The 12864-nt window shown below is 38.7% G+C and overlaps 1 protein-coding gene across 1 annotated transcript in view; it reads right to left on the reverse strand.

Moving 5' to 3' along the window:
- Positions 1-10: 10 nt before the first annotated feature.
- The window catches only part of nkain2 (sodium/potassium transporting ATPase interacting 2), a 78171-nt gene continuing 65317 nt past the window's right edge, over positions 11-12864 (reverse strand). Inside the window, exons 5-7 of the mRNA XM_023430305.2 lie at positions 12295-12355; positions 7054-7135; positions 11-4234 (exon numbers count right to left, since the gene is read on the reverse strand). Coding sequence (XP_023286073.1) covers positions 4225-4234; positions 7054-7135; positions 12295-12355 — 153 coding nt within the window. The 3' untranslated portion in view covers positions 11-4224. The remainder of the gene's footprint in view (positions 4235-7053; positions 7136-12294; positions 12356-12864) is intronic.

Genomic DNA, 12864 nt, shown 5'->3' on the forward strand with positions numbered 1-12864 from the left:
TCTGAGCACTCATCACAGTTTAGCAATATTAGAAGAATTTTTTTCCTTGTTAAACTCTAAATAAATGATAACTAAAGATGTTATTTCAACTTTAACTTTGATCGTTGCTTATTTAGTCATAAATATTTTAGACTATAGAGAATTCCTTAAGATTTGGAATTCTTTGGAGACTTTAAACTGTAAAAACACTAAAACACTATTTCTATAAAGCTGACAATGCTGAATTCAGCTTATCAAATGCAAATTTTCTTTTCAGATTCTGTGAAAAACTTGCCAAATGCAGACTTTGTCTTTCCTTTTTATTCTGACATTTACTCAATACCATATTAATAACTGTAACTGTATGCTCCACAACTGTAAAGAATGGAGTAGTTAAATATCAGGAGAGACCACGTAACTTTACAATGTTTGGCTCAATGGCTTGGCTCCAGCTTCTTCTTTACATTTTTAATTCTCTTTGTATGGAAGTGCATTTTTAGATCTACAGACAAAAGCTCTATTGACTGTTCCAAAGTCTAAATGAGATCAAGCAACTCTGAAGATAAATAATGGATTATCTAGATTGTGTCTATTATTAATGTTATTATTACTTTACAATATATTATTACTGTTGTTATTGCTGTTAATTAACAATCTTTGATGAGTTCTTCTTCTACTTGAAATTTCTGTTAAGTTCGGAACAGGTTGTGGCTTTGCAGGTTGTGGGTTAAGAGCTGTTCAGTTCACCATGACACAGAAAACAACATATCGCGGTACAAAGTCTCTCTCAGACACACTCACACACGCACGCACGCACACACACATGCACACACACACACACACACACGCACACACACACACACACACACACACACATATTTGGGTCACATTAGATATCTGGAATTCTTTCTGTTTCTGTGTATATTTGCTTCAGTTTGTTAAATCTGGTATTTCGGTTGATATTGATTCCACATTGCCAGCTAATAATCAATTTATCTGAGTCCTTAAGACAAATAAATTAACAAATGAATTCACTTTCAGTTCAAATGATAACATTTGCTAATGACATAACCAACTATCTTTTCAAATGAAGCTTCAAAATAATGGATATGTGACCTTTTTTACAGTTCCTGATTAGAATTTACCAAAAAGACACTTTATCTGCAGTGAATTTGTTTATCACAAAGCAATGCGTAGTGTTGTTTGGCAATTAATATAAATTAATAATGTAAAGTTAATTATGTGCTGAAGTGAAAGTGAATTTCCAGTCTTTACAGAAGGTTTAATGAAAGAATTATAGACTATAGTGCAACTAATTCTCTTTCCCCCCTTTCTCCTCTTACTCTCTCATTTCACATACACTGTACAATTAGAAGAAATAAAACATAGTAGTCCCACTTGTACACAACATCATACATTAGTAGTCAACTAGAAAAAACAGTAAACACGGCCACATGTGATTAAAAAACGTCTAGAAGTTCAAAGTTACATTTCATCGTTTTACATTGTAGTAGCTATTTTTCTCCTTTACTTGGCAGACATTTCAGACTGTGTTATTTATAGAAAAATCACAAAGTTCACATTTAGGACTCTTTGAAGAGAGTTGAGGAGCATTCAACAAACCAAACAGTTCCCATTTTAAGTAGCTAGTTAGTCACACGCAGCATGAGATTAAATACGCAATAGTTTGGAAACACCTCATGCAAACACATAAAATGTTGTTTCTGTCCTCCAGAGTGACAGTGGAGCCACGTGGGGCAGTGATTCTGAACATAACCCACAGAGTTTTGTTAAAAAAACAGATAAACTGCTGAAGATAACTGGCCGAGGGGGAGTGAGGGGGCGGACGGTGGACTTTGAGATCAGTTTGTAGAGCGAAACGGTCTGTGAGTCCATCCTCATGTCAAGAGAAGCCACTGTTTTTCCCCCAAAAAATGTTTTTTTGATATACGGAGAAGGCCTCAAACTTTTGGTCCACTGATTGCAACACAAATGCAACACGTTTAGCCACATTTCCAGAAGGAATCAGTTGGTTTTCTGAACATAAAAAAAATAAAAATAAAAAATAAATAAAAAATAAAAACAGAAAACCTGCTGGTTGTCTGGAATGCCAATGTGGTTGTTTTTTTTTTTTTTGTTTGTTTTTTTAATATTTGTGATATCCTTGCTATTTTTCTTATATGGGAACCAGAGAAAAGTGAACCTGAGACCCATTATTTTTGGTCCCAGTCTGTGGTGTTCAGAAACCAGGCTTTACAGATGTCCATGCAGTGATTCGGTTGGCACTTTCAACATTAAAATTTGAGTAGTGAGGTGAGAGGGGGCAGCTGCTAAGTCTCTGGCATTCCTCTGGTATCATTTTCTCCTCATAGGTCTGCAGGCGAAGATGGATGCTTACGGTGTCAGCCTCTGTTGTTTTCTTTTTCTTTCTTTCACCAAGCTTTGTTATCCACTAGCGGTTTGAGTTGCAATACAAGAACAATAATAAAAAAACTCATCAAATAATTGTCTAACTTAGAGGCTTCTCTGCTCCCACATGATGATGACGCCACTTTTCAGCTTTCCGTCACTTTTTTTATGATACAAAAATGCCAATCCGTGACAAGATTCAGGCCACTTTGACTGTGATTGTCATTTCTGTAAAGGGTGTGTCTTTTTCCTCTGTGTAAGCATTGCCTGTGGAAGAGTTTGACTGCTTTTGAACTATTTCTGTTATTAAAAAGAGCTGGATGCTGCAGACGATAAGGCTGATTGGGCACTTTATCTGGCTTCCAGCATTTTTTCCTAAATATAATTTTCTTTTTTTTTTTTTAAAAAAAAGGGTAAAACTTGCCTGCTGAGAGAGATGGGTGTGGGGTTGCCAAGAGGACTGAGGGTGATGGGATACTGTTGCCCGACCTCAATCGCTCTTCTGTGGTTGTTTTCTCTGTCATGTTCTATCTGTCTCTATCTCCCTTTACCTGTCTGTCTTGGATGGAAGACAAAATATTTAGACAGCAAGGGACCAAAGAAATACATCTGGAACAACTGTCCTGTCTGTATTAATATGGAAGAAAACATCCCATGGTGTTTGGGATGCTGCAGCTAAAAAGTGTCTCTCTTGAGTCTCCTGTCTGCCTCCATGTCTGCCTGTCTATCTACCTGTTGCCCCTGTCAGTCAAATGTTCAGTCTTTCTGTCTGACAGACAGAATTCCTGTTGTAAACATTGTTAAGATTCACATTAGTAGTAAAAAAGTTAAGTGGTAGGTCTGTTATAAGTATGTGTGTGCATGCATGTGTGTATTCACATATGCATTTCTTAATGCCTGTATGTGTGTATGTGACTGTCTGCTTCCTGTACAAATGTACATATGTGATGACAATATGTAAATCTACGCGTCACACTGTTATTTAACATTCAGAGTTTTTGATGAAACAACAGGGTAAAATGTGTAGCATGTAGTCGCGCTTGAGTCCAGTCTATACTTATATCAAGCCTCCATCTTTGCACTCGCTCTTACCCAAATGCACCATAAAGAAATCTTAGAAAAATGAAGTCTGACATTCCTTGATCGGTAGTCTTGTTCGGAGATGCTTGGTCAGTTTGGTTAAAGTCCGGTGTCTAATCTGTCAGGCACAATGAGCAAAAGAGTTCCAGAGACGGTGAAACAGGCTCCATTGTGTACACACGGATGCATCTCTGGGGTTTTTTTTTTAACTCTTTGGTCAGGCATATCTGCAATTGGGAGCTGTTAGATACCACAACACTTGAGAAAGCAAATGATTTCTGCAGTAGCGTGAAGGAACAAGGCTCCATGTTAACATTTCTCTGACGGCAGGAATCCATGAGTTCTCACTGGAAGAAACACATCACCAATGAGTCTTTGCATCCCTTTGCTTTCCTTCACAATGTAGATAGCAAACAACACAGGAGGAGGCGAGCCACTGGCGCCAGATTGTGTCCCTCAAAGTCAGACAAAAGCATATGTCCTGCAGTTACCATGTTCAACCACATGAGGTCAGTGTTTCATCAGGAACACCACTAACTGCATTTAAAAACAACAGACATGCAGATCAGGGAAGCCTTCTGACAAAGTACTAAGGGTAATTGTAGGTCAAGTCGCAGAATATCTTAGTGTCTTCTGTATCCCGTCTACCTGTCTGTGTTTCAGTTGTTGTTAATAAAAAAGACAGTTGGAGTAGTAAAAGCAGGATGTTAAGCAGTGGTGGTTGGTAAGGCAGCACTCCTGGAGTATATCCTGGGTTTACTTTGACCTGGAGAGGAGAAGAGAGGAGAGAGGAGAGGGTTATACAAAATACTGACAGAATCCCTTTCATTGCTCCAGTATAGATTTAAAGATTGGCAAGTCATTATTTAAAGGCATGTTGAGCATCCAGTTTAATGAACGTACAGTATATTTGACGCTGTCATTCAGTAGACTGTGAAGAATATGTTTCATGTAACTTTAAAGCTACTTGAAAAATATGGGGCAGAAGGTTTAGAGGTTAATGATGAAATGCAAAGCGGTGCATTTGCTTAGTATTGTCCTTGATAAAATAATTCACTAAAAAACATAATGTTGCTTGATGAGAACATCAGAAGCACTTGTCTGGTGTATTTTATGAAAGATAATAACACTCAAGAGACAGATTAACACTCTCATGGGTATACTGTCTCTCTGGTACTTTCCCCCCAAAATATTAAACATGCATGAGAATAAAAAGATATAAAAAATATCAGGAAAAATAGGAAAAGATGCTAACTATTTGCTCGGTTGCAAACACACTCAAAATCAAAAAAGTGTTGACACAGTAAAGTGAGACTATGTACCTTTTTAGAGAGGAAAAAGCACATTCTCCCTCTTACAAATCAAAGGTATATTCATACGTGATGGTCTGGTATGACCAGTAAATTGTGGTGGCTAATGTTAGGTAACATTAGCAAAGTATAAGTAATTAATGCCTCATAATGGGCATTTTTGGGTGAGTTTGCTGACTTCATGACTCTTCTCCACTTACACTACCGTTACAGTGGTTAAGTATTTTAGCTAAATGCTTAAGTAGTAGTATAGTATATATAGTATATACAGTAGCATAATCTTGTTTAAGGGGAATTATTATCGTTAACACAGCTTTAATACACCTTTATTAAATACAATTCTTAGATGAAGGCTCCTGCTATAGAACTGATACCAATCTGCAATGTTTTCTCAGTGTCCTGGGTTCCTGTGGAAAATTTCCTATATTTATGATATAAAGCTTTTGATCGTTGAACTAAATGAACTCTCTAACAATCCAATCAGCCATAGGGTTGTAACAAAAGCTTCAGAAATAAAACATAAATTATAGGAAATGTATTATGACAATCCGGTGTTTGTTGTAGTAGTTGTATTTTATTTGTATGTGTTATAATGCTTTTGAAATTATGGTTAACTCCCTTTCTCTCATTTGAATGTACAGAATTAACTCATTTTTTATAAAAGATAAAGGAGTCAAAAGTCTGGAGATGGTAATTGTTGTGAAGCTACCTGTGTGTGTGCGTGTGTGTGTGTGTGTGTGTGTGTGTGTGTGTGTGTGTGTGTGTGTGTGGTGGAAGGAGGTGGGGGGCGGGTTTCCTTTTGGATGGTACAGCTGATGCTGTTTTATTGGTCCCGCTGGCCAGAGCCAATAAAAACCACCAAAGTGAAGGGACAACAGCTGGGGAACAATGATAGCATATTGATGATGTTTGTGTACGTGTGTGCGCACATATACATCTGTGTGTACATTAATGTGTGTTGAAGCACAAGCTGTCTATCAGCACATTTGATGTGTGTGCTTAGATGTTTGTGAGGCCAGCACAACGTGTTTGTGTGTTCTTGAGTGCTTGCCTCTGTGTGTGTAGCAGATACGTGTAGTCGTAGTCCAGCTTTTGTGTGTGTGTGTGTGTGTGTGTGTGTGTGTGTGTGTGTGTGTGTGTGTTTGTGTTTGTGTTTGTAGCCATTATCTTGGGGGTCGATGATTTATGATCTGTGTTATGGCTTCCACAGGGGACATATAAAACTACAGAATGGCCCTTTATTGCCTTTCTTCTTTGTTTAGTCCTATGTTTCATCCATCAATGTGTTTCTCATCTTCCCGTCTCTCTCTCTCTCTCTCTCTGTCTCCACTACTCTCTCGCCCATCTTGATCTCAATTTCTCTTTGTCCATCTCTCCCTCTCCGTTCGTCTGCATCTCTCTCTAATTCGCTCCAGCTCTTCTCTCTAATAAAAACAATTATTGATAACCTGTCGGCTGCACATCAGTGGAAGCACCATTATTCTGCCTTGTTGTTTGTTAAAGTGGTGTAGCTTTTGTTGTATTGCTTGGTGCTTTCTACAGAACAAAGTGAGACCATGAGATTGATGCAGGGCTGTCTGAGGGTTGTTGTGTTATTCCATTGGCTCTTCGACCTAAGAATAGCTTAAGATCTTGTTGAAGCTGGAATCCACAGTCTCAGGAAAATAATACTCAGTCTCAGGAAATCACCATAGAGACACAAAATAAAAGCTTCCAAAACAACAAAAATCCATTTCACAACACTACAATAATACTCGAGGGGATACCTTTTCCATTCACCGTAGGTAAAATGGTTGGCAAGCAATTATGAAAACCAACTTCAGCATGAATGACATCAAGGATACAACAGTTTTCATCACATACCCCTCCTTTGGCTGCAGCGTGTGAGGGGAGTGATAAAAGTGCTACAACAGTGACAACTGATGAGACCTTGTGATGATAAATGCTAAGACCTTATGCTGATGCAGCGAGAATGTGCTCATATCATCCCATGCAGACCTCAAGATATCAAACACAGATGAAAATTACTCCCTAAACACAGTTTGCTGTCTACGGCAAGGTTGAATTTAAGAGGGCGAGACCTGTCAGCCTCCCACTTGCAAATCTAAAACCTATTTCCTCGCTTTTACAAAGATTCAAGGAAGCCAGGAATACAAACTTTTTTTGTGAACATTAAGCCCAATAAATTGTATTCCATCCTATATTTGTGATTACATAATGTTGTGTGTATGTACTTATAGACAGACATAGATAAATGGAGTATAACTATACTCACATGTACATGGGCTGTAGTTGAAGGTGGGAGGTCTTCTGGGGGCCCTGGTAACCGTACGAGTCGAACCCTCCTATAAAGTCAACTGCACAAAAAAAACATCAATTAGAGAGAGTGTATGCCCAACTGGGAACCTTCCCACCACAGATGATTCATTGTATTAAGCATCCTACACCTACAGATTCCTCAACAGTACATTTTGTACAAGAAACACCACCACCATAACTGCTCTTAGTGCCAATCGGAGTTGTAGGCATAAAACCGCTTTGAGTGAAAATTCGGTCTCAACTGTATGAAAATCCTGCGATTCAAATCTAAATCTATTTTTAGCTAGAAGACTAAGACTTATGCAGCGATATATTTATGACTTGAGAATACTCTTAACGCCTAAATTATCAAGGATAGCTCCGCAGATTCCCAGGCTGAGGAGCTGCCAGCAGGTGGTTGCTTTCCTCAGACTGAGGCAGAGAGCCTGGACTTTTGAAGAGGAAGCCACGATATTTTTTTTACTTTGATGTTGTAGAGCTCATAAAAGGGTCTTCCTTGCCTTGATCAGCAGCATACTTTCTTATTCATTCAGAGAGATTTCCTAACATTAAGTACAATTTGGAATCTGGCTGTCACTGCAGAGATGAAAGTAGCTATAAGTTCACCTCAAGTCTGCAATAAGGAGGGATATACATTAAGTCCAAATATCATGTTCGAACCAACACAGTCAGCCGGGTTTGATTTCCAACAAATGCACCGACTACTAGGGCTGACCTGGATGCCTCGAAGCTTTGAAGCTTCGACTGTTGCCATGGCAATCGACATCTAAATCAGTATGAATGCTGTGTTTTTTTTTTATATGCATTACAACAAAAATCCAAAATAGCCCACGAGGGAAGAAATAGTCATCCAATTATTCCTTATGCATCAACATTAATTATTATTTTTAGTTATTCTCAGACAAGGACATTTAATCCTAATGATAGCTTTGTGCGTTATAGCTCTGAGCTAACGTTACCAGCGTCCCAATCCTGGGACAGTGACACATGACCACGTGACATTCTGACAAGTTGCAACAACGCCGGCAGGATGTTGGAAAGGTCAAGCGTCTGGGATAACTTCCAAATTTGTAAAGACGACCCCAAAAAGTCGAAGGAAACGGGCATATCACAAATTGACGAGTTTGGCAAATCACCTGAAATCTTATCAGCTTAGCCGTGTCTGATGTTAGTGCGACCTTCATGGTAACAAAGTATAGCGGTCAGAGTTATGTCCTCGTCTCTTCTACCCCCTCCCCCACATCGTACCACTCCACTGTACAACTTGTCATTTTCACATTTTGGTTTTTGTACAGATTTAACAAGCAAGAGATAACACATTAATAAGTCAGATTTAGAGATGTTAGTATAAGGATTTTTAACCTTGGACTGAGCCAGGCTAGCTGTTTCCGAAACCATTTGTCTTGTTATATTGCAGCATTGGAGTTTTTAAGAGCTGTTCAAGTCTGTGAGGGTATCTGTCCTCACATAGCCTACCTTCCTTGTTCTTTCAATCTGGTGGATTTTTGTAAAAAAAAAAAAAATCATTATAAGTCACCACATCTTTTTCACACTTCCCTCCCTTAATCCTCCTAATGTATGCATGTGAAATTTTGATTATACCACGCAACGGGACAACAGATGATCTTCTTTGTCTATCAGCAGTTTCCCAGGACTGCTGCAATATGGTGATACTTTATGATCATTCAGCTCATTATTGTTGTTCCGACAGACAATGCAGAGCCATTGCCTGTGCTTGATGCACTCCTTCTTTGTGTGGATCCTTTTGTGGAGGAATGGCCTGGTGTGAACGGTGAGGTTTTCCTGCTGATTCATGCTGCAGTCAAATAGTCTCAGCAGACTTTCTGCCATGCACGACCCTTTGAACACAAGAGGAAATGGAGCCCCTAACCTTGTCACTGTGCTGCCTATCAAGCTGTAGTGGCCCAATTTAAAAATTCAGATATGTTATTCAAAAGGCTCAGGACTGTCAAATGAGCACGTGAAACCATGAACAAGCCTATCGTGAAGCCAGGAACTGCAAACGGATCTGTAAAGATTTTACTGGTCAAACATTAAACAGCAGTAACAAACTGAGATTTCCTGAATTTCTACAGTCAAATTATTGCGGTTATTTTTCAGTTGTTAATGTTTGCTACTGACTGAAGAGCCAAAACACATCTTACACAAAGACTGCTTCAGTAATCTTAAGGTGTGTGTGTCTGTGTGTGTGTGTGTGTGTGTGTGTGTGTTATTCCTGTTTACAAGTGTGTTTGATAAGAATCTGCCTGACACATTTGAGTAGCTGTGAGACAGATAAGACTGACTATAATGATTAATCTCCCCACACAGACACAACCACACACACACACACACACATACTCACACATGCACAGAATAATTATCAGAGTAATTAGCTTTCTCAGCAACTCAAAATCTTCATTGGTCCTCTGTGAGTATTAGCGTCTTCACCCAAGGCGCTTTTCCCTACTAAGCTCCCTGATTATAGTTTAGTCTCCCAGACTGCATTATTGCGCAGCGCTTTCCACAGCCACATTCAGGACTTAAGGCTTGGCAACATGATTATTACAATGGATCCTAGAATTATTATGGAGAAAAATTATCTTTTTCTTATGTGAAAATGTAGCAAGTGGCATGATGCTGCCATAGTGTACATATTCATTAAGCCTTATTAGTGGCCTGAAACCTCAATTTGAGTCCCGATTCCTGCCGATAACATTTGTCCCATGAGAAGCAGTGTGAAAATGACTCATGTAGCTTATTATTGTTCCTCTGTGTGGAGTGTGAATGTCTTCCCCGTGTCTGTGTGGGTTCCCTCGGTGTGTTCTTGTTTCCTCCCACAGTCCAAAGACACACAGTTTAGGTAGGTGGGATCTCTTGCCTATACATGTTAATGTGAGTGTGAATGTGTTGGTCAGCATGTGTTAGCCCCATGATAGACTGGCAACCTGTCCAGGGTGTACTCTGCAGATAGGCTCCAGCTCCACTCTACTTTCAAAAGTATAAGCGCTTTAGAAAATGGATGAACAGATGGTCAGCTGATTTTGTACAGAGCTGAAATATGCCTGAAAACTTGTTTTTACATTTTAGGTTTTTCTCTAAGACATTAAATATTCAGGACTACGTAAGAAAAAATCAGGTTCTCAGTTACTATTTATTAGCAGTTTGACAGTGCTGGCAACATATGCAAACAAAACTGCCCCAAAACTGCAACTATGTTCTGATTCAAATGTTGCTACACTGACTGGTGCACGGAAATACTGCACATCGTGTCATTACATTTTCCAACTGAGCTCTGCTGACATCAAATTAGTGAAAAAATGAAGGAAAAAAAAAGTGACATAACCAAAGCACAAAAGTAAAGCAAAAAGCCAAATAATAATTTCCTGTCATCACAAAGCTCATTAAAATGCGCTGTTGAAAATTAATCTCAAAATAACCTCTGAAATGTAATTATACTCCATAAAAATGGGACTCTGAACTGAACTTTGATTTTAACAATCAGATGATTCAATATTTAACTGTGACCTCATTGAACCCAGACGTTGTTTATCACAAAAGGAGTGTAAAAACAGTAGCAGCTCTTGTATCCAGTGCTCTCCTAGTTTCATAACAGCTGCTGTTTTTCAGAAAAAACATTCCTCCGTCAATCTCAATCCTCAGTCTGCTTAAGGCAGGAAGGAAAGCAGGACAACTTGTCTACACTCAGTGATTTTAACTATTTCCACTGATGCAGCCTGCATTTATTACCTATCAATATTTATGTGTTAGCAAACAGCATCCTCAATCCAGTGTTGAATAAGACATGCCTGGGTATTGATCCTCCTGCAGAACAGCTGCGTCTACTTTAATGGAATAACTAAATTGATGGGCTCAGGTAAATGGGCTCATTCAAGTTAATGCTCACAGAGACACACGGCATTTAAAATGCAACAATCAAAGAATTAACATACTGATTTCCCTCATTTTCCTCACTCTTACCGGTATTACACTTCAAATGCAATTCATTTAGACTGTCAAAATGCTTACTAAATGATAGTCAATGTTGCCTTTTACTGTACAAATTGCACATTTCCCAATCAACATGGTTGTATTGATGAACTGATGTACTGATAAAAGACTGAATAAAGATAAATAATGTGTGAATGGATGAGCGATTATCTTTCCTCGCTCTTTGAGTCTCTACTCTTTGTTTTTCGTAATGACTGTTTCTTGGTTTTGGTGGCTAAGTTTGTGGGGTGGGGGCGTATGAATGAAAGACTTTGATCTAGCATGAATCTACCTAGCTCTCTTAATCCTCCACTCTCTCATTGTCGTCTGTCTCCCTTCATGTGTTACTGTAAATAAATGAGCCCAGCTGTGACACTTAGAAACTACAAGTTTCACACAAATTTCTGTCCAAGCATCAGTAAAAGCAGTCCAAGATGACGTCATTCAAACCTGTTGCTTTCTCAACTCATGTTTTTTTAACACAATCTGCAACTGTTAGCATGCTGTGCTAACTAATGATCACCATGGAACAAATTATTAACCAAGCCAAACAGGGTTACATTAAAATGAAATAAGACTCTGAGCTTACATTTTCCTCATACTTAAAATACTAGGACTAACTAATTCTACAGTACTATACAGAAACATTCTTGTTTTTTTATTTCATCGTCTTTTAATGTTTCAGGTGAGGATGCTAACCTTTTGCCTGGGACATGTAACTTTAGCTTCAGTCTTTTAGCATAATATCATTGGGTAGCCATCAAACACATATAAGACTCCTTTACAAGATTCTTTTTATAAAACAAGTCAGATGGAAACATGAAAAAGTCAGTCAACACATGGAGCTAATGTTAGCTTAATCAGCTAGCTAGCTACAGCTGATAAAATCTTCCAGCGACAGTTGTTATTTCAGCCAACAAATCAACGGTCTTTGGCTAGAAATGAGACACTGGCTTTTTTCTACCTGTCTGAAATCAAGGACCCATTGTTTAAAAAATAACTGAGATGGTAAACATTATGTGCCTGGCGGGAACAGAAAGCTTGACAGGCACAGCAACAGCTTAGCAAACACTCATTTGATGTGAGAAACTTTTACCACAGGGTAAATATAAACACCTTCATTATTATTATTATTATTTTTGGATAATTTGCTAAATGTAATTGTACATTCCTGAATGAAAGTCATTGTGTATGACTGTGTACTTACAGCTATCCTCTTCTTCAGAGATGAGCTTGACCACGTAGCAGGCGTAGATAAACCCCACCAACTAGAGACAAAGAGAGCATAGATAAAGAATAAATGAAGCATAAATGAAGTGTAGACAGACAGACAACACAGACAGATAGACAGATAGATAGATAGCTGAGAAAACAGACAGAGAGAGACATCAGGTGTTGGTGTAAGTGGAGCAGAGCAGCACTGTGGTATTTGGCTCCAAAATAGAGCACTTGAATCACTGGCCACACACACACACACACACACACACACACACACACACACACACACACACACACACAGTTTCACTATACCTGTGCGGACAACTCATTGACATAATGCATTCCCTCGACCCTTATCCTAACCTTGACCATCAAAATAAAGTGACCCTAATCTAACCCAAAAAAAGAGTCTTAACCCTCAAAATGCAGTCTCTACCCATGGGGACTGCAATTTTTGTTACCACAGTGACACAAGTCCCCTTGGGTTAGTGTGTATTAAGGTTTAAATCCCCACCAGGATATTAAAACAATCCCATACACACACTGAATGTCTGGTGTC

This window comes from Seriola lalandi, unplaced genomic scaffold, assembly GCF_002814215.2.
Source record: "Seriola lalandi dorsalis isolate HSWRI2012SDOR001 ecotype SW California unplaced genomic scaffold, Sedor1 jcf7180002054901, whole genome shotgun sequence".
Classification (NCBI taxonomy): Eukaryota; Metazoa; Chordata; class Actinopteri; order Carangiformes; family Carangidae; genus Seriola; species Seriola lalandi.